Below are 23,091 nucleotides of genomic sequence, written 5' to 3'. Positions count from 1 at the left end.
GCACAAGCGATGCTTCCTAAAACCGTGCTGATTTCAGGACAGAACCTTTTCCTTCTCAAGGAACGTCATTATATTCTAACTAAGAATATGTTCAAGCCTACAGCAGCAAACCTATGTTAAGGATATTCGTCTATAAATTTGAGAAGTCAGTTCTCTTACCCTTCTTACATACAGTAGTCATCTGCTCTCTTTTTGCAGTCGCTTGGGGCTCATAATTGGTAATCGGTAATCTGTTGAAAGGCTGTATCACACACCTTGCGATATAAAGTTCTGTAATTTTTGTTCTTCTAAACCAATATCAAAACGAGGACAGAGTGAAACGTTCTCGAATTTACCGAAACGACTAATGTTAGGTGATGAGGCTCTGGCTCTGAGCACTATGGGACTTAACATCTATGGTCATCAGTCCCCTAGAACTTAGAAGAACTACTTAAGCCTAACTAACCTAAGGACATCACACACATCCATGCCCAAGGCAGGATTCGAACCTGCGACCGGAGCGGTCGCTCGGTTCCAGACTGTAGCGCCTAGAACCGCATGACCACTCCGGCCGGCTTACTTTAGGGTCATTCCACGAGAAGTGTTCTAGGGCTCCCAGCTCGACCATCTTCAATTTTGATGAAATTTGTAAAGGATGTACCTGAGGGCCCTATATGCAACGTTTTAGGCTCATCTGTAACTTGGTTGAGGCGCTAGAGCCATTTTCGTGAACACCACTTTTACAGAGACCGAAAAGTCGTGAAGAAGTGGTGAACTTTGGCATTCCACTGTTCCTAATGTGAGAGCTAGACTCTTGCTTCTGGGTATAGTGGTAGAACTTTGTGTACTCTACACACAAATGTAGCAAGTAGAGTTCAGAAAGCAATGCATTTGGCATACTCTCAGTTCAAAGAGGGCAACAAATCATGTCGCGTGAAATTTGCCCATAGTTTAACGAAGCATATGTAGTGGAGAAAGTGCGCTATTAACCTGGTCTTTTTGCCAAACAATTGCCTGGGTGTTTAGTATATCACAAATTTTGGCTTGGCTCTGCTACCATCCTGTAAATTTGCTAAAAGACATGAATGTATCAAAATATACATACCCGTGTTCAAAGTCATCTATCTCAAAATGGACACATACCACATTACATTCATTAACACCAAACAACAGAACACATTTCATTTTATTAGAAAAACTTATTTTCATTTTGGTGTCTCTTTGGGTAAGGTACCAAAATGTCGCCTAAAATTGGGAATTTTGTTGATTATGTCTTCATTGTTTAAATGTTCATTTTGCTGTTTATTCGGTGATTTTAAACCTATTTGTGACAGGTTCATTGCTAAATTTAACCATTTAACTGTACTAGAGACTTCTACATAATTTTTGGGAACCTGAATGCTTATTAATTTTATTTCTTTCCTTAATTGGGGCTCGACAATCTGATTTTAGTGGCTGAAGCATATCAAGTTGTTGCTAAAATGGAAGAATAAGATCAAGTTAATGTATGCAGTTTTGGAAATACTAATTCCCCATGCCATTTAACGACATACAGTGCCTTAAAAGGACTGAAAGCTGTAAAGCAAATTTCCTTAGAAGAACAAGAATTACTTACTAGACAGGGTGCTTTACACTTCACTGAAATTACTCAACAATGTTTCCATCATGAAGATTTACTCCTAAAAAGATTTGAATTTTTGCAAAGATCATGCTGCAACCAATCTGGCAAGAAAAACGACACTGCACGAAAAAGCTTGCGCCCAGTCAACGTAGAAACAGTTGACCTACTAAAAAAGATAACCATGTCTGATATTAAGCCAGGCCAAAAATGTGCCCTTCCTGTAGAAAAGAATTTGATACACTGAAATATTCACAAATGGACGTTACCTATCAGTCAGATGAAGATGATGAGACTAATGTTGGTCGCAATTTGAATACAAGCTTAACATTTGTTGCAATATCACCATTAAAATTTCAACGAATTGGTACGAGGGATACAAAAGGACATGCAAAGCGCCAAATACATCAAGTTGAAGGTGCAATTATTAAGAACATTGCAGAAGTGGGAGGACTTGATACCAGTGAATTGGAGCAACCATCCACAAGCAAGCAATGCTGGACTTGTTCAGATTACATTGAGCTGATCCAAGAATTGAAAGAAAAATTACATATATATGCAATAATAACGAGAAAATTCAAATTTCGACCTTAGTTCCCCAAAGCCGGTCTATCAAAAAGACTGTGGAAGAATTTTGTGTTTCAGAAAGAATGGTAAGGAAGGCTAGAAAATTAAAAGCTGAACAGGAAATATTGGCACAGCCCAAAGATAAATCTGGGAAAAAGCTTTCTGAGGAAGTGAAAGCAAGAGTTACAGAACATTTTTATGATGAAGAGTTTAGTCGGACTTGTCCAGAAAAAAAGGACTATATTACTGTTCGGATGGATGGAGATAAGGTTACAAAACAGAAATACTTCTTACTGAGCAACTTTAAAGAAAAGTTAGTTGCGTACCGCAATAAAAATGGACCGGAAATTTGATTTTCCAAGTCATGTGAATTAAGGCCAAAGTGTTGTGTGACTGTAAGCACACCTGGTTCACATTCAGTTTGTGTATGCACAATACATCAAAATGTGAAACTAATGTTGGCACATAGCCCAATAAAAGAAAATTACAAAATCTTACTGAGCAAAATTGATCCTGAAGATACAATTCAGTTCAAACAATGGACTCTCACTGATAGAGATACACTTGAAACGAGACGAATGACAGTTGAACAATTCATTGAACTATTAGTTACAAAACTGCCGGCCCTTTGTACTCGCCACTACATTTCAAAGCATCAGCATTTGCAGTTCACTCAAGAAGGTCTCAAACCAGGAGAATTGATAATGTTAAAGATCCTTTATTGTCCAAGATGCAGTGCTGGGATCCCATTGGGAAAATAGTCAAGCTACAATACACCCATTTGTCATTTACTACAAAGGTAATGAAGACCTAAAAGTGTGTCAGCTACCGCATAATCAGTGATTGCCTCCGACTTGACACAGTTGCAGTGCATGTGTTTTTAACTTACTTGATCAAATCCCTTAAGTGTATATTTAAAGAAAATAAGCATATTCATTATTTTAGCTACGGTTCTGCAGCGCAGTACAAAAATTGTAAGACCTTCCTAAATCTTTGCCATCATCAAAAAGATTTTGGCATTAATGTAGAATGGAATTTTTTCGGAACAAGTCATGAGAAATCATCATGTGACGGAACTGGGGGCACAGTTAAGCGTTTAGCAGCAAGAGCTAGCCTTCAATGCCCAATTAACAATCAAATCTCAACACCAACTGATCTGTTTGAATATTGCAAAAAAAAAAAATGTTGATGGCATTGAATTTATTTATATTAAGAAAGAAATTATTGAAGATGCAAAAATTTATTAAGAGAAACGCTTTGAGATTGGATGTACAGTGTCTGGTACGAGAGCCCATCACCATTTTGTTCCAATTGATAAAAAGCGACTTAAGATTCATACAGTATCAAATGACACATTTTCCTTTATAGCTAATGTTAACTGACATGCTAAAGTTGCTACTAAACATGTTTCCATTAACATTAGCTATAGATGACATGGGATGACCCTTTAGGCGGACCCAAGCAAGTGATTTGGGACCGCTAATCTTACCAACAATATTAATACTAACCTTAGGCTTTTCACAAATTATGCAGCACTGCCTCACAAATATTCAGTCAGTTTTGAAAACACTTCAACCTCGTATGAAGATCAGCAACTTGTTTTAAATGTTCAGAAATGTAAAATTGAAATTTGGAAAACGAAAACAAACAGTATTCTGTGACTACAGCATCAATGAATAGCAACTGAAATGTGTCATCTCATACAGATACCCGAGCATCAAAATTTGAGAGAGAATGATGTTATATGCTCATTGGTAAATAAGGCAGGTGGAAGACTTTGGTACACTGGAGGGGGAAAGCGGGCAGTCTAAAAATTACACTTCTTCCAAAACACTGGTTCGTCCTGTAGTAGAATGTTGCTCATCTGTGTGTGACCCATACCACAAGCCCAACAGGGATTTTGAACGTATAGATAGAAAAGCAGCACATATCATCACACGTTTGCTTCACCCGCGGCCGAGTGTCACGGAAATACCGAGAGACCTGAACTGTTAGACGCCAGTCGCCTCGCGAAACTTACTTACAAAGCCTGAACAATCAGTATTAAGTGAAGAATCGAGGAATATACTACAAAGCCCTCCTCCCTCCCTCCCACATCGACCACGAAGACGAGGACAAATTACAGCGCTATGGAGGCATTTAACCTATCATTGTATCCGGACACGAAGAAGCCATAATAACAATAGCAAACACTTTCTGTCATGCAGTTCACATTGGATTGAGGTGAACAGGTGAAGATGAAGTTGACACAATTTCCAGTAAGCACATTCCATCCCTGAAGCTCAATTATAGGAATCGTTCTTGTGCGAACTACTGATACACATTTGGCATAAACTCTACAATGGACCCAAAATGTTGACGCGTCACCAATATGTTTAGGAACAGGTGGAAGTCACAGGAAACAAAAAGTGGAGAACTGGGACAATATTTCAACAATTTGCTTTTGATACTCTTCTTGCACAAAGGATGTTAATGTTTCTGGTTTTAGAAACTCGAAGAAATAAAGAATTTATTGAGACAAAATTGGAAAAAAGCATTAACCTCAATCGGGCACTGAAATAAATTCAGTGGTGACAAATGAAAATTTGCTGCCCGACCGGGACTGGAATCGTGTTTCTTGCTTCATGCTAACTGTCACTTTACCTGCTTCGGCTATCAGATCACGTTTCCTGTGCAACCCAAATTCCCAACTTTTTCCAGAGTACACAAGTTGCGTCCACTGTCCATTTCTCTCATTGCTTGCAAGCTCATGCTGATTCCGGCAAGAGGTCGGGCCAAAAGTGCACGTGCACTGGACGAATCGTTAATTGCCGTCGGAGCGAATATATCTATATATGTGATGCCTGTTCTTTCAGGCGTGTCAGAAAGAACACACAATTAAGAATTTACCGTTATTCAGTACTCCTGTTCATCTACGATACTGAGACAGGCTGAAAAAAAGAACTAAAATTTGTTCCAGTGCCGGGATTCGAACCCGGGTGTTGCTAGGCAGATTTGAAACTAATAGGGTACCTGCTTCATAAGCAGGAGACCCGGGGGTTCGGATCCTGGCAGTGATACGAAGTGTAATTCCTTGCTTCAGTCTACATCATTATTGCACATAAAGGTGAGACTCAGAATATTTCAGAAACATCAGCTGTATATGATTAATATATCTTATTCATCTGTTTCAGTACTGATTAATAACAATGCTCTGTCTATGTCTGATTTTGTTTACACGCTATGTTAATTGTTGCTTTAAATACTGTCTACTTCGCTTCCATTAATAGCAGGACCTGGTTCAGCTTTCTGAAATTAAATGACTGCGTTTTCGGTACTGTACATCCTCGGTGCTATGAAGAGACAAACTCCTCACTGCGATAAGCAATAAATATTCATCAGGTCAGAGTGGGTGTACCAGTTGCATCATTCATCGTGGATGTAACGTGCTATTGCCAAATGTCGAAATCACGTTGTTAATGAACGATGACGAATGCGGTACTGTCAATTGCGCACTGCATTCTCGATGAATTTCACACGTTGCAGCAGCGAAGATTGACAAAAAAACAGCAATTTTCAGTGAATTTGTTTCGAACTGTCGTGCAAGCCCATGGAATGGCAAGTCTGCGGTCTGTCGAGAAGCTTTGAGTAATTGTGAGAATATAACTGACAAACACTTGACATGGGGTGTCCTATGGTGAAGATATTATTTCTTTGTTTCGTTACCTGCGGGTATGTAGCACTGATATTTTACGACAAACGAAGCTGACTTCTTTGTATACAGACAGTGGTAGCCTTTTAAGGGCCTGCCACATATTTTTTAATTTTTAATTATTACGTACATCGCTCTTTGACAACTAAAGTGCTGTATCAGTTCTTGTAATGAAATTAAGACAAAATGGTAAATTCAACAGATGTACGTATTTAAGATTCCTTTTTATCAAACTTTTTCAAAATTTTGAGTTCCACTAAATTTTTTCGAGTGTAATTTGTTAAAGGTTTAAAACCTCTACTATGAAATTCCATATGTAGTGGTTACACATTCTCAAACATTTTAACGCATACAATTGCTTTTATCAGTCTGTGAGTGTCCGTTGAAGCGGTGCTATGGTAAGACACTGGATCCAAATTTGGGAGGACGGTGCTTCATATGGACATTCGACCAGTCAGGTTTAGGTTTACAGTTATCTACCTGAAACATTTAGAACGAATACGTTTCCAATCCGAACTTCTGCTCCGCCTGCAATAACTTCAACAACGGGACTTTAAACACGAATATTCTTTCTTTCAACAAAGCACGACGGAACTGGCTTTATAAGTGAATCGGAAATCGAGTTAAAAGAGCAGTTTATGATTCTCAAAACTGCTCAGAACTACTGAAACTGCCTGAAAGCTAGAAGCGTTAAAATCTAAGAAATGAATAATGATAAAACTAATCTGCAATTTTACACAGATACTGGAAGTTTTCAATGGTGCTTTTTTTTCTTTTTTTAAAAAATATGTATATTACCGTAATCATAAAGCATTCTTTCATTTGATAGACACCATCCAAATTACTGAGTAGTGTGCACACATTTTAGCTGCCACATTTTTTGAGCTACTAACTGTACCACATCCGCTGCTCGTGGTCTCGCGGTAGCGTTCTCGCTTCCCGAGCACGGGGTCCCGGGTTTGATTCCCGGCGGGGTCACGAATTTTTCCTGCCTCGAGATGACTGGGTGTTGTTGAGTCGTCTTCATCATCATCATTGATCCCCATCACGGTCGGAGGAAGGCAATGGCAAACCACCTCCACTAGGCCCTTGCCTAGTAAAGCGGTGCGGGTCTCCCGCATCGTTCCCCTTTTTTCAACTGTACCACGCCACGCTTTGCTGTGGCTAAGTCTGCTTTAATGGAAAACAAAGAAATAAGAAAGCACACGTAGCAAATATGTATGGGAATTGGATACACGTCCTAATATCCTTCTCTCCCGCTCTATCTGTCATCTCCTCCGACCCCTGATCTCCGTTTCCTCCTACCCGTTTTCTACGTCCATTGCCTCTCACCCTTGTGTCTATCTCCTCTTCCACCCCCTCTCTTAGCTTCAGACTTGTTTATTGTTACTACGAAATCAGATTCTGTAATAGTTGCCTGATCATAAACCAATAAGCTATAAATACAACTTCCCTGTTTGCTAACTGTTGCATCCAGCCTAGTTGTCAAATATGGTCTGTCTAGGAAACCTGGATCGCTAAACAACAATTCAAGCAAATCATATTAAAGAGTTTTAGTACAGAAAATAAATGACATTACTTTGAGAAATACAGATGTGTCGCAGGCAAAGGGCGACATGCAATACAACCAATGTCCTTCAGTATAACGATTCCAACACAGGTTAAGTAATACAGTGGATTCTTCTATCCTGGTCGCTGGACTTGAGGCATATGTAGATGCACAACTGGGTTGCGGCCACTCGGAGCGGCGCTTCTCTTCGCCTACAGGCCGCCGCAGTCGATTTGTAGTCCTGGAGAGAGGTCGGTCAGCGTGCAATTGGCGAACGTATTGTTCACAGACCTCTCTGCTCCAACGTTCCTGACTGGCGCGCCGGCGCTTAACTTTACGCACACTAACAACGTTTCACTACTGTCCAAAAACGGACAGTCACCGTCCAACGGCACCGACCGGCCGCCGTGTCATCCCTATAGCTGTTGTCAGTTTTCTTGACCTGTGCCGCTACTTCTAAATCAGATCCTCAATCGTCCTCACAAGGGCAGAGGGCACATCGCCTGCCAAGAGCACTCAGCAGTCCCGGACGGTGACCCATCCAAATGCTAGCCAAGCCCAACAACAACTAACTTCGGTGATTTGACGGGAACCGGTGTTATCGCTACAGCAAAGCTGTTGGCTTAATCCAAAGTATGTTACAGTTTCAAAGCAATCCGTCAATAACTTTCGGAGATACATGATATTTTGAACAAACGAGATTTTCGTCTGTGTAGATCAAACGATGGGGGGGGGGGGGGTGGTGGACTGGGGGGGTGGATGTCACGTGGTTTGGTAGCTGGGCGGTATGCTATGCGGAAAGAACTAACCTCGCGTTTCTCACTATGTGCACTCGTAAACATCACATTTGTACTTAGTGCTTCATGTACAGCAACTACGGAGCAGAACTGGCGTATGTCTCGTGTAAACCGGGCGCAAACTGAATTGTCTCCGTAGAGTGGCATGTGTACAGGCAACAAGTATTGTTACTTATTGCTACAGATGAAAAATTAGCGAAACGAATTACGATACTCAGCAACATGACAGCTAAGGTCGGCCGTGAACAACACACCAACTCCACGAAGTCATCAGAATTTTCCATTATTAATAGGGGTTTACTGGTGCCAAAATATAGCAGGTATTTAGTTGATCTACATTTCCCCACTCTCAGTTACATTACCACGCGCAACTGTCTGCAAATATGAAGCAGTGTCACATCATGTGTAGAGTTGAATGGAGGATGCACCGCATAGTTTCTGACAACAGCAGCTCTTAACTACAGCGTAGGCCGTACACACTGAGTATTTCGGCTATTACCACAGGCGGATACAGTCCCACTACGTAGATTTATTTTGGGCCCAGTTTTCGTTCACAGGTATATTATTTAAAATAATTTTTCCTGTAAAAGAATCGAAGGGGTTTAAGCTAGCTGTCCCAAAAAAGCATTGCGGGAACATCTGATCTATTAAGGCGATGCTATACCGTGCAGCAAAAAAAAATGTGTCCTTACGGACAGTCAGTAATAGCAGTTGTAGCTGTTTCCACTGAAAGCTGTTATCAATAAGTGTTAACTACGATGTTCCTGTGACCTGTATCATTCTGGACTGTAGACCGATGTAATCTTGTCTTTTGCATGTTCATAGGAAAATTACTTGGAAGAGGTGATGCTTAGTAGATACTTTTCATTGCACAGTTTCGGCTGCTGTATACCAACAGCACAGACGTAATGTAAATATTATTTTCTTTGAAAGACTACATTCATAGTCCACATGTTGACAATATTCGTCCGTTTATTTATTTGTTTAATGTGAATGAAGTTACAGAATTTGTTTCGCATTACTGTGAAATTACACACTCTAATTTACGTTTTCACTAAGTTTCCAGTCACACAGAGACATTAGTCGCAACATTTAATGAGTTTTGGATTCCCGCAGTCGCAGAATTCTTCCGCCTGCACCACACACTTGGCATTAAACTTCTGAAACCCCAAAACTCCGATAATCACTTTGTCCAAACAGTACGATTAACGTGTGGAAAATGAAACCAGAGCTCCTTTATGGTGAATCTGCAGTTTTCCTAACACTTTGACGAACGAAACAAATCAAATCTGCATTTACTACGTTCAGTCTACCACTTTTCTCTTCATCAGCGACACTGATTCGCCAATTTCTGTAAACATGGCACCATTGTCGTAAACTACCTTCACTCATTACCGATGATTTGGGCTACTGGAAATTTAATGCATGATGCATGTAGATGGCAGAATTCTACGATTACGGAAGTTCAAAGAACGTACGCTGCTACGACAGAATTTCTCAGCGTGGCAGGCAACATTCTGGAAAAATAACAGTTTCCAGAAAGAGATTTTCACTCTGCAGAGGAGTGTGCGCTGATATGATATTTCCTGGCAGATTAAAACTGTGTGCCGGGCCGATACTCTAACTTGGGACCATTGCCTTTCGTGGACAAGTGCTCTACCATCTGAGCTAGCCAACCACGACTCACAACCCTTCCGCCTCCAGAGTTCGAGTTTCGGTCCAGCACATAGTTTTAATCTGCTACGAAGTTTCATAAATTGCAGTGTTTACTCTCACAGAATTCCAAAACAAATTCTATAACTTCAGTCACATGTTTTTAAAAATAGATTGAGATCACGTTAAGAACGTCCCTCATAGATATTCGTATATAACATAAATCGATTATTGATGCATAAACTTTGCACTGTAAGGTTCTTTGCATTGTAGGTTTTTTGATGTGTGTGTTTGATGTATTTGTATCAACGGAGGTCTGTCCTTGTATTACCACTGTAATGATAATTCTGTTTAATCACAGTGAACACTATTTTGAGCTTGAATCTAAATCATAGCCTGCTATATGTTATTCTGTAAACATTTCATCTGTGATGGTTTTCAGTTCATCCAATGGAAAGTTGAATTGCATATCTATCTAATGTAAGCTACAGATCTTTTGTAAGTACTTCCGCATGCTTACCTTGATCAACTTGACAACTTAGTTGTTTTATCCTATGTGTACGTTGTTCATTGTTTCTTTTCATGTAGTTTTTATATGACAGTGATTGCAATGTACTAAAACGGTAGAAAATGATGAATTTGAACAGATGAAGGCTTACACGCCATTCCTCAAACAATCATTTTTGATACGCTAGCACTTATTCCTATTTATATGGAGGTATAAAGACTGGCTAAAAATGCTCAGTAAATCGCACTGGAAGTGGTTTAAGGCCATCTTTAATGTATTCAGTGACATTCAGTGTGTTCTGTATTTTGAAACAATGACAAACATATAACAACAACAACAACAACAACCTGTTAATATTATTATTATCTCCTTTCCTCTCTCAGACCTTATGTCTCGTTAAAAATAGAAAGTGATGCGGACCTTCATCAAGCGTGACTTCCTTTTAACTGTACGGTATATGTTACATTGCATTTAGGAACTTTAGGGTCATTCAACATGTATCAATAATTACAGATTTTTGTAGTTGTATATATATGTTTGGATGTAGCTGTATTGCATTGATGTACTGGTGGATATTGTGTGGTATGACTCCTGTAGTTGATAGTATAATTGCTATAATGTCAACTTTATCCTGATGCCACATGTCTTCGACTTCCTCAGCCAGTTGGATGTATTTTTCAATTTTTTCTCCTGTTTTCTTCTGTATGTTTGTTGTAATGGGTATGGATATTTCGATTAGTTGTGTTAATTTCTTCTTTTTATTGGTGAGTATGATGTCAGGTTTGTTATGTGGTGTTGTTTTATGTGTTATAATGGTTCTGTTCCAGTATAATTTGTATTCATCATTCTCCAGTACATTTTGTGGTGCATACTTGTATGTGGGAACGTGTTGTTTTATTAGTTTATATTGTATGGTAAGCTGTTGATGAATTATTTTTGCTACATTGTCATGTCTTCTGGGGTATTCTCTATTTGCTAGTATTGTACATCCGCTTGTGATGTGATCTACTGTTTCTACTTGTTGTTTGCAAAGGCTGCATTTATCTGTGGCGGTATTGGGATTTTTAATAATGTGCTGGTGTTTATTGTTTGATCCTGTATTGCAATCATGAATCCTTCCATCTCATTGTATATATTGCCTTTTCTTAGCCATGTGTTGGATGCGTCTTGATCTATGTGTGCCTGTGTTAGATGATACTGGTGCTTGCCATGTAGTGTTTTCTTTTTCCAATTTACTTTCTTCGTATCTGTTGATGTTATGTGATCTAAAGGGTTGTAGAGGTGGTTATGAAATTGTAGTGGTGTAGCCGATGTATTTATATGAGTGATTGCTTTGTGTATTTTGCTAGTTTCTGCTCGTTCTAGAAAGAATTTTCTTAAATTGACTTCCTGTCCATAATGTGGGTTTTTTATGTCGATAAATCCCCTTCCTCCTTCCTTTTTGCTTATTGTGAATCTTTCTGTTGCTGAATGTTTGTGATGTATTCTATATTTGTGGCATTGTGATCGTGTAAGTGTATTGGGTTCATCTAGGTCTCTGTTACTCCATTCCACTACTCCAAATGAGTAGGTCAATATTGGTATAGCATAAGTATTTATAGCTTTTGTCTTGTTTCTTGCTGTCAATTCTGTTTTCAGTATTTTTGTTAGTCTTTGTCTATATTTTTCTTTTAGTTCTTCTTTAATATTTGTATTATCTATTCCTATTTTTTGTCTGTATCCTAGATATTTATAGGCATCTGTTTTCTCCATCGCTTCTATGCAGTCGCTGTGGTTATCCAATATGTAATCTTCTTGTTTAGTGTGTTTTCCCTTGACTATGCTTTTTCTTACATTTGTCTGTTCCAAAAGCCACATTTATATCATTGCTGAATACTTCTGTTATCTTTAGTAATTGGTTGAGTTGTTGATTTGTTCCTGCCAGTAGTTTTAGATCATCCATGTATAGCAAATGTGTGATTTTGTGTGGGTATGTTCCAGTAATATTGTATCCATAATTTGTATTATTTAGCATGTTGGATAGTGGGTTCAGAGCAAGGCAGAACCAGAAAGGACTTAATGGGTCTCCTTAGTATATTCCACGCTTAATCTGTATTGGCTGTGATGTGATATTATTTGAATTTGTTTGAATATTAAGTGTGGTTTTCCAATTTTTCATTACTATGTTTAGGAACTGTATCAATTTAGGATCTACTTTGTATATTTCCAATATTTGTAGTAACCATGAGTGGGGTACACTATCAAAAGCTTTTTGGTAATCAATGTATGCATAGTGCAGCGACGTTTGTTTAGTTTTAGCTTGATATGTCACCTCTGCATCTATTATCAGTTGCTCTATACATCCTCGTGCTCCTTTGCAACAGCCTTTTTGTTCTTCATTTATAATTTTATTCTGTGTTGTGTGTCATTAATTTCTGTGTAATGACTGAAGTTAATATTTTGTAGGTTGTTGGTAGGCATGTTATGGGGCGATATTTTGCTGGGTTTGCTGTGTCTGCTTGATCTTTAGGTTTCAGATAAGTTATTCCATGTGTAAGTGTGTCAAGGAATGTGTTTGCGTCTGCAATGTAACTGTTAAATAATTTAGTAGATGCGAATGCGTTGAGGTGAACTTCTTTAGCCAGAAATTTGCTAATTTATCTTTTCCAGGGGCTTTCCAATTGTGAGTAGAATTAATAGCTTGGGTGACTTCATGTTGTAATATTATCACTTCAGGCATTTGTGGTATCATCTTGTATGTTTCTGTTTCTGCTTGTATTCACCGTACATGCCTGTTATGTTGTACCGGGTTTGACCATATGTTGCTCCAGAAGTGTTTCATGTCTGTTATGTTTGGTGGATTGTCTATTTTAATGTGTGTGTTATCTATTGTCTGGTAAAATTTCATTTGGTTTGTGTTGAATGTTTGGTTTTGTTTCCTTCTATTTTCACGTTTTTTTGTATCTTCTAAGTCGTTTTGCCAATGCTTTTCATTTCTGCTTCTTTTCATCTAATTGCTCTATCGCTTCTTCTTGTTAGATTTTACCTAACCTTTTTCGTTTTTTGTCTGACATTTCATTTCTTATAAATTGTGTTAGCTGTCTGATGGCTTTTCTCAGTTTTTCTATTCTGATCTGTAGCCTGTGTTGCCATGCAGCTTTTGTGGGTTTCTTCTGTGTGTTGGCTGGTTCTGATCTGTGCCTAGTGTGTATATTTAGTGTAGTGAGTGCTCCTATATAAACCAGTAGTTGTAACTCTTCCTTAGTTGTGTTTTCATTTATTTTGTTGTGTATGATTGTGTTGATAGTTTTTATTGTTGTTTCGACTTGTGGGTTATTTGGCGGTCGGTCTATGCAAGAATGGTCTAATGTCTGTATTTGTGTCTTTGTATTCTATATATGTCAGCTGAAATTTTTCTTCTATGTCTAACATGTGTGTTACTTCGAGTTCTATTTGTGCTTGTTCTGGTGGCTGTCTTAAGATTTCGTTTTCCTCTGATTGTTTAATTGATGCGTGTTGTTCTTCATTTGTTTGCTCTGGGATGTTTCAGTCCATTACTGTATTTTCTTCTTCTTCTTCTGATTGCACATTATTTTGTTCCAGTATTTGTTGTACTTGTTGTTTGATGTTTTCTAATTCTGACTGGAATATCCTGTTATTTTTGATTATTACATTATTACATTATTATTATTATATTATTATTACTATTATTGCTGAGGAGGAGGAGAACGTATAAATAGACGAAAATCTCTTATTTCGTATGGGGAGCTAGTTTTGGAGTTTACAGTTGACCTTAGAGGCCGCTGTAAGCAGAGTTTAGGTGCTAGTTAGTTTCATTTTCTATAGGTCATTTTGGACAATAGATCGTAATGATCTAAATGACCCATTCTGCATATACACTGCAAATTCATTTTTAAATATAGCTACATGCTGAACATTTGTGTTTTTCTATTTTATTATTTTTTTATATGCAGGTTTGATTAATTTATGTGTATCACCTCTTACACATTGCAGTAACAGAAATTCTTCTACGATATAGTAGGAGGTGACAGGAAGAAACTTTTTCATTTTGGTTTCAAATTATCATTTTGTGTCATTCAGACTTTTATATCATAAATTATTGTTGTAGCATTGTACATCCCTTATTTTGCTAAAAATAGCCTTAACAGAAAGTAATTAATGCCATTTTTCCTTTTGGTATTGTGATTTTGTTCATCATTGTTCGTTTTGAATTGTACTGGATTATTTACAACAAACTCCATGAGTGAATAGTAAGAATGCCCAACTCCTCAAACGTATGTCTGTGAAATAATAATGGGTGAGCACCACACGTTATACCTACAGCATGTTTTTAAGCAATGAAGACTTTCTTTCTTAAAGAAGAGTTACCCCAGAACATCATTCCACATGACATTGATTGAAAATATGCAATACATATCAATTTACTGATTTGTCTCTCCCCAGAATTTGCAATGACTCTTAGTGCAAATGAGGTTTAGATAAATTTTTAGGAATTTCAAGATGTGCTTTTTCCAGTTAAAATTCTCACCCCTTCTAATTATTATTTCCTCACCATGGTTTACTCTTATCAGTGCAGTATCCCTAGATGTGGGGAACTTGAAACATTGTGTCTTTTTAAAAGTTAGAGCATTTGCAGAAAACCAGCCAATGATACTTCTAAGAACATTGTTTACAATTTCTCCTGTTTCTGTACATATGCTTGGATTGATTACATTACGAGTGTCATCTGCTGAAAGAACTAATTGTGGTTGTTCATTAGATGGAGATCGTTTACATATAGTGAGCCTAAGATTGAGCTCTGGGGGAACCCCATAAGTGATTTCTCCCCAGTCAGAATTATGTCCCCCGACTGTGTTGGTTGAATTAGCAAGTACAGATTCCTGAGCTCTTTTGGTTAAATATCACCACATCTATAGCAAAAGCTGAAAATACTTATACATTTCATTAGGAAACAACGGAAACATTTCCCCATCACTTCTTTCATTCAGTCCCATGCTAACCAAGTCTTCAACAATTACTAATGTAAAATTGCGACCTTCTGAAGAAGACAAATTTACATTTGTTGAAACCTAGGTAAAGAATTCTTTATCCATTGCAACTGGTCGGCTGTTCATAATTTTATTAATTTTGATTGGTTATTATTCAGTTCACGCAGAATTTTGCCTCACGTTGAGCCATTAGTGGTTCTGGAGCTCTTGAGTACATGTTAGAATTGCTCGTACAACAGATATTGATGGGAGGTGCTATATCACAAATATTAAAGTTTTCCTCAACCTGAAAGTTGATGTGAACATTACCTTCGTTAATACATATGGTCCTTTTGGACGTGTTATGCCCTTTAATTCCTCCATCCTCTGAACTTTCAGTCTGACATGGACATCGCGTCGTTGGGGCTGGAAATTCGAACATTTCTGCTATATACCTGGTTTTTAATTCACTAAGCCACCAGAGTAATAACCGCCACATTGTACGATGTAAGGTAGAAGTTGGGGGAATGTGTACAAGAAGTGAACTGGATATTTTTAATAGTAATCCTTTTGTGTAGAAGTCATTGTATGTACACATGTATGAAAGTGATACCAAGATCCTACTGTTAAAATTTAGTCACGCTTTTATTTATTTTACACTTACTACGCTAGTTAGAATTAACACACCTATTGTGGAGAATTTGGTGAAGAAGGCATAGTCACAGTCCCATCAGGATACAGCTTGAATCTCTATGAAACTTCAGTTGTCTACAGATGTTTGTAGCAGGAGTCCCCCACAAGATATCTAATTCCAAGGAATTCCATAGTTTATTATGATATTCTGGCTACCTGTGAAGTGTGGCTGTGTTTGGGAGACAACATGTGGTGACACAAAAGCAGGTGTAGACTACTTTTTCGGTTACAAATACATTTCAAAGACATTGATTATTGGACAGTGTATTGTTACAGGTATTGGAAGAAGGGTTCATAAACTCATTTAAGTGTTCAAGTGACAGAACAGTAAGAAGAAAACGAAACTGCTGCTGTCAGAGAAATTCCGTGTTCAGCTATCTCCAATTCATTTGGTAAACTCTGGCACTATGGAACTCTTGCTATAGCACTGGCTGCTATGCTCTAAATTGTATTAAACATCTTTAGCACAAAGGTTGGTTGGTTGGTTGGTTTGGGGAAGGAGACCAGACAGCGAGGTCATCGGTCTCATCGGATTAGAGAAGGACGTGGAAGGAAGTCGGCCGTGCCCTTTGAAAGGAACCATCCCGGCATTTGCCTGGAGCGATTTAGGGAAATCACGGAAAACCTAAATCAGGATGGCCGGACGCGGGATTGAACCGTTGTCCTCCCGAATGCGAGTCCAGTGTCTAACCACTGCGCCACCTCGCTCGGTTTTAGCACAAAGAAATGAAATGTAAATAACTTAGTAATAGATATATTTATTAACAAATAATTAAATTTTGTAAAATAAGTTTATGTTAATGTAATTTTTACGTTTTTATTATAGCTCTGCTAAATTCCGTTACATGGCGGGTACTAAAATGTGAGAACACTGAGGTCATGTAAGTTCATGTGTAACTTCTTATATTTGATACGCCATCGCTATCTTCTCTGTCTGTTGTCAGTAAACATTTGGTATCTGTCCTAAGGTTATCTGCAATAATTTCCTTCGTGGTCCAACTGAACGTCAGTATTCGATTTTGTTTATCTTTTGACAAATAAGTGTTCACCGTCGCCAAACAGCTGCGGAATACTCAGCTACTAAGTAATTTTTCGTTTCCTTATGACTTACGGGGCTCATTTAAAAGGGAACGAACGTACGTTAGAGAAGTGATGTTGGTTTGTACAAAGAGCTTATTTTTATCTCGTTGACAGTTCTTTAAACTGTATTTTTCTCCATATTTTGTAGTACAACATTTGGTGTTACGCAAATAACGAGCATGTTCTCTACACTACCGTCTACGTGTCTATCACTTACGTATATGGTTCTGGACTCTCAAAGAGATTACATATGTTCTTAATCGGTCATATTGTTGTTGTCCTCCCGCAAAATTTTCAAGGGTAGTACACCGTCACCACTGTTAAAGTTTTACAAATATTGGTGACTAAGTTTACACTTACGTTCTTGCAAAAGCGTTTGTTGTGAAACGTTATTTCTTCCAACAGATGCTGATGCCGATTAATTGTTGGAAAATGAGTTCCATGATTAAATATATATCATACACTTTAAGAACAAAAGGTATTCACTATAGCAAATATAAATAAATATATTCCTTATCCTTGTGCGTTTTCTTTTTTATCTGTAGGAATGGTGCGTGCCTTATTTTGATAAATGCAGGAACTGAAGCGTATATCGATGCTACTCAACGGCAAGAGTATGCAACCCGAATGTGTGTGAGGCCCCTCCTGCCCAAGCGCTTATCAGTCCAGCTGTAATTTTCTGAAAGACCCTTCACAGCCGAAGAGTCCTTCGCCATAGGGGTCCTTGCCAGGCCGCCTTGTCTCGTCAGACGTCACGCTGTCCTGCTTCAGGAACCAGTCCCTGTACGACAACAGCTTCGACTGCCACGCTTCTGCAACACATGAAAACAAGAGAACACTTTCAACAACAACAAACAAACAAACCAACACACACACACACACACACACACACAAATATATATAGACCATGTGCGTTCATAGAGATATAATTAGGGCCCCAGCAATGTGATTACCTGAGACGTCATTTGATTAGAATTTAAATATCTGGTAATTTTCTTAGGGTTTGTCTCTCAGCCAATTTTATGGACATACAGGAAGTATAAGTTGTATACGCAGTCTGGATGGGACCTTCACATGGCTGCAATACAGACTCGGGAACTTCTTGCTACCTTAGAGCCACGTCAATATTTGGTTAGGGCAAGGAAGGCTGCAGTTCCTGCTATAACTCCAGGGATAACTCATCCTCTCAACTATTATCCGCAATAAAACCACCCTGTCCTCACAATACACATACAAAGGATGTCATGGAAAGATGTGACAGTATCAGGACGAATAATGTTGGCGGTGGCGGTAGCTTCAAAAAAACGAGGTACTAAGGGAGGTCCAAATACAAATGTAAATAAAGACATTAATTAATAAATATTTGTGATGGAAACTTCCTGTGATCAAGCTGCCTCAAACCTTTACAGAAGGAAACTTGTTCCCCGACAAGATTAAAAACACATGTAGGCTGTCTCTCAACGTCTGATCATGAGCATATCTGGGAACGTAGTTGTAGTTATAAGAGATTGGTTCCAGAAGTGTTTCTTTTTTTCCCTAGTGAGAATATTATTTTATTGTTTGTGAATTCCTTAACTCGACTGCTATGTAACACTTCCTTGCCCACCAAAGTTTCTCTGCTCATCTGTTTCCATATTACATTTTAAAATTTAGGGTAAAATCCATGCTGTCATACCCGTACAGATGTTGGAAATGGTTGCTGTCATCGCATGTAAATTTGTAAAATTCTGTTCAAGCTTTTGGAATACCTCAATATCGTGTGAACTGTGTACGTAGGTTTGAAAGTTAAGGACATTTTCTCTGTGGCAATATGACTAAATGCCGCTCAATTAGTAAACTGGATTTATCTACAATTAAATGTTTTAAATGTAGCCCGAACACACAAAATTATTATGTAAAGCAAATTGAACTATGGAACAGAAACAGTTGTAAGGTCGATACGGTTTCATACCTTTTAAGCCGTTGTATGCCAGCATGAGAGATGGTCAGATATTTTTGCGGCTGCATATTTTGGTCGTTTCTGTGCAAGAGTAAGTTCACGATGTGGCTTGTGGAAGCTACTTTTGTTTCTTGTTGTATATTAATGAAGGCTGCTGTTATTTTGAAACTGTGGTTGGCATTTCACAACCTTCCCTCGAAGAATAATGTATATTATTAGGTAGTAGTTAAGCCTAGCATTATGAACATTTGTTTCCACGAGATTCGATGGTACACATCACTCGAGAGCACATTCTCTAAGCTGAACCTGTTCACAATATTTCATATATATATATATATATATATATATATATATATATATATATATATATATATATACAGGGTGAGTCACCTGACGTTACCGCTGGATATATTTCGTAAACCACATCAAATACTGACGAATCGATTCCACAGACCGAACGTGAGGAGAGGGGCTAGTGTAATTGGTTAATACAAACCATAAAAAAATGCACCGAAGTATGTTTTTTTAACACAAACCTACGTTTTTTTTAAAATGGAACCCCGTAAGTTTTGTTAGCACATCTGAACATATAAACAAATACGTAATCAGTGCCGTTTGTTGCATTGTAAAATGTTAATTACATCCGGATATATTGTAACCTAAAGTTGACGCTTGAGTATCACTCCTCCGCTGTTCGATCGTGTGTATCGGAGAGCACCGAATTACGTAGGGATCCAAAGGAAACGGTGATGGACCTTAGATACAGAAGACACTGGAACAACATATTACGTTCACATGCTAACATCTTTTTATTGGTCTTTTTCACTGACGCACATGTACATTACCATGAGGGGTGAGGTACACGTACATGCGTGGTTTCCGTTTTCAATTACGGAGTGGAATAGAGTGTGTCCCGACATGTCAGGCCAATAGATGTTCAATGTGGTGGCCATCATTTGCTGCACACAATTGCAATCTCTGGCGTAATGAATGTCGCACACGCCGCAGTACATCTGGCGTAATGTCGCTGCAGGCTGCCGCAATACGTTGTTTCATATCCTCTGGGGTTGTAGGCACATCACGGTACACATTCTCCTTTAACGTACCCCACAGAAAGAAGTCCAGAGGTGTAAGATCAGGAAAACGGGCTGGCCAATTTATGCGTCCACCACGTCCTATGAAACGCCCGTCGAACGTGTACTTCACCCCTCATGGTAACGTACATGTGCGTCAGTGAAAAAGACCAATAAAAAGGTGTTAGCATGTGGACGTAATGTGCTGTTCCAGTCTCTTCTGTGCCTAAGGTCCATCACCATTCCCTTTGGATACCTACGTAATTCGGTGCTCTCAGATACACACGATCGAACAGCGGAGGAGTGGTACTCAAGCGTCAACTTTAGGTTACAATATCTCCGGATGTACCCAACATTTTACAATGCAACAAACGGCACTGATTACGTATTTGGTTATATGTTCAGATGTGCTAACAAAACTTACGGGGTTCCATTTAAAAAAACGTAGGTTTGTGTTAAAAAACATACTTCCCTGCATTTTTTATGGTTTGTATTAACCAATTACACTAGCTCCTCTCCTCAGGTTCGGTCTGTGGAATCGATTCGTCAGTATTTAATGCGGTTTACGAAATATATCCAGCGGTAATGTTAGGTGACTCACCCTATATATATATATATATATATATATATATATATATATATATATATATATATATATATATATATATCAGCACAAGCAATTTTATTTCGTGAACTGAAACTGTATTTCTATTCATATTTGATGAGTACCTTCGGTAAATATTAAAATAATCCGGCTGTTATACATCTATGTGGACCCAAATTCATCCTCGTTTTCACAAGAGTTATTTGATTTCTGAAAATCAACTTTCTGTAACGAAAACTACATTTTTCAGTAAGATGAAACAGATCATACAAGTGTAATTGTGTTCTGCTGAAACACTCAATGATCGAACTCACTGCACAAGACAAATGGACGCTGTTTTCAGAGCGTGTCTTACGCTTAGTCTATAACTGTCGACAGACACAGGGCTTTCACTAATAAACATGACTTTAGAAATGTCCATGTCAAAAACCTTATGTTCGAAGCTATAGATAAAAGAAAAGCTGATTGCGACTGGGTACAATTAAATCGGCGCTGACGCCGTCAGTGTAATTCGAAGTACTCACAACAGTAATCTGTAAAAATACGATTTAACAGATAAGACGATTATGCTGCATATTTTCATTTCAAGTAATATCTCGTAAAAAGCTTGAAAGTATTATGAAAGAACAAAGCATATTATATGGATAGAACGACAACGTGCTTAAATAAGATGAAGCTCTGTCTGGTGGTCCTACTCGCCCGTTCAGCACAAACCGACTCCCACTTCATCCTCTGACAATGTTCATCATTCGAATGCGGTATTAGGGGACATTTCAGCACACTGCACTCCCGCCCGTTGTGAGACACCCAGATTCTGTCACTCAAGTCATGTTCTCAATTGGCATCAGGTGGCTGAGTGCACCTGGTTCCAATCCTCCCAGCAAGGAAAAATCTCTGGAAGTACCGGGAATTGAACCTGGGACACGAACAGAGTAATCCATCCGTATACTGCAGTTAGGCATTTATTACAATTATGGAATGTCCTACATATTGGTAAGTGATTTAGAAAACACACAACGCAGTTTCATATTCTTTCCTAAATGTACGATCTGATTCGAAATGCACATCCCACAAATAAAGTGATGTCCCATTAAAATGTTCTTTATCTTCTAAATCACCAGTATAGCAAGCAGTTACGAAATTCAATTAAGGAACAAAAAATTCTGGAACTCACTTTCGTAGTCATATCAGGAATTTCCTACAAGGAAGGGAGTCAAACGCAGCAGCTGGGTTGGCAGGTCTCACATTGTAACATCTGAATTCCAGATACGGGATAACACTGCTTGTCCTAAGATTTTGTATGATAGCAACAGGTATCACCTCATGTTGTGATTTTCCAAGCACTTGCATTTTGCCGCCGGCATGTACACCCAGTCATATGTTCCACGACCCATCGTTCTAGCTAACATTATTCTGTTATTCTAGCATTCACCCAATCTGTCCTTAGGCAAGCGTTATTCTGCGTGCCATTTTATTGTGGATGACAGAGGTAGGTGTGTGTGTGTGTGTGTGTGTGTGTGTGTGTGTTTTTCAGCTAAAGATGATATGTGGAAACAACATATACGCCGCTAACGTAGAGGACCGCAAACACATTAATAAAGAGTACCTTCCTATGGATGCAGATATTAGAAGTACACTTCTGTTGTAACGAATACTGTATCTGACGTACGAAAATAGTGTTCCGCAGTTTCGAGCATAACTAAGCCAGGAGATTATCAATGAGCAGTATACTACCGCAATATTATACTAAGATTACAAGCTCTGCCACAGAATTGTCCAAAACGTTGTACACAAGGTCAGCATTGATACCAGTGGATGAAATGTATTCCCATTTGCGAATTTGGACAACCATCGGCTGTACAATGGACTGACGACAATGGAAATATATGTTGGACCGGGGCTCTAACCTAGATTTCCCACTTATCACGAACGGTCGCCTTACCGTTAGACTATCCGAGCATTAGCCACGGCAAAACCGAGAATTCCATATGTCAACTATGTGTGTGCAATCAGTACTTTTACATCCATTATGGATATCCCCGTACAGAGTATCCATTTTAATTGAAAGCCGCTTGGCCGGTGTCCGTGGACAAATGCGACACTACAGTGACTGCGTTGTCCCGAAGTCAGTCTTCTAGCTCGTTAGATGCAGCCCTCACGAATTGTTCTGTGGAAACGTTTTCATTCTGGAGTAGCACTGGAAACCAAAATCTTTAATTATTTTCTGGATGTCTATCTCTATAGTTTTTACCCTCTACAGCTCCCTCTAGTACCACTGAAGTTATTCCCTGGTTCAAATGGTTCTGAGCACTATGGGATTCGAACCTGCGACCGTAGCGGTCGCGCGGTTCCTGACTGCAACGCCTAGAACCG

The 23,091-nt window shown here is 38.7% G+C and overlaps 1 protein-coding gene across 1 annotated transcript in view; it reads right to left on the bottom strand.

Moving 5' to 3' along the window:
* Positions 1-16,764: 16,764 nt before the first annotated feature.
* Positions 16,765-23,091, bottom strand: part of LOC126480921 (alpha-tocopherol transfer protein-like) — a 127,954-nt gene continuing 121,627 nt past the window's right edge. The window contains exon 7 of the mRNA XM_050104330.1: positions 16,765-17,914. Within this exon, the coding sequence (XP_049960287.1) occupies positions 17,763-17,914 (152 nt within the window). The 3' untranslated portion in view covers positions 16,765-17,762. The remainder of the gene's footprint in view (positions 17,915-23,091) is intronic.

Source organism: Schistocerca serialis, chromosome 5, assembly GCF_023864345.2.
Source record: "Schistocerca serialis cubense isolate TAMUIC-IGC-003099 chromosome 5, iqSchSeri2.2, whole genome shotgun sequence".
Classification (NCBI taxonomy): domain Eukaryota; kingdom Metazoa; phylum Arthropoda; class Insecta; order Orthoptera; family Acrididae; genus Schistocerca; species Schistocerca serialis.
The sequence above is the reverse complement of the archived record's forward strand: the minus strand, read 5'-3'. Positions and strand labels throughout refer to the sequence as shown.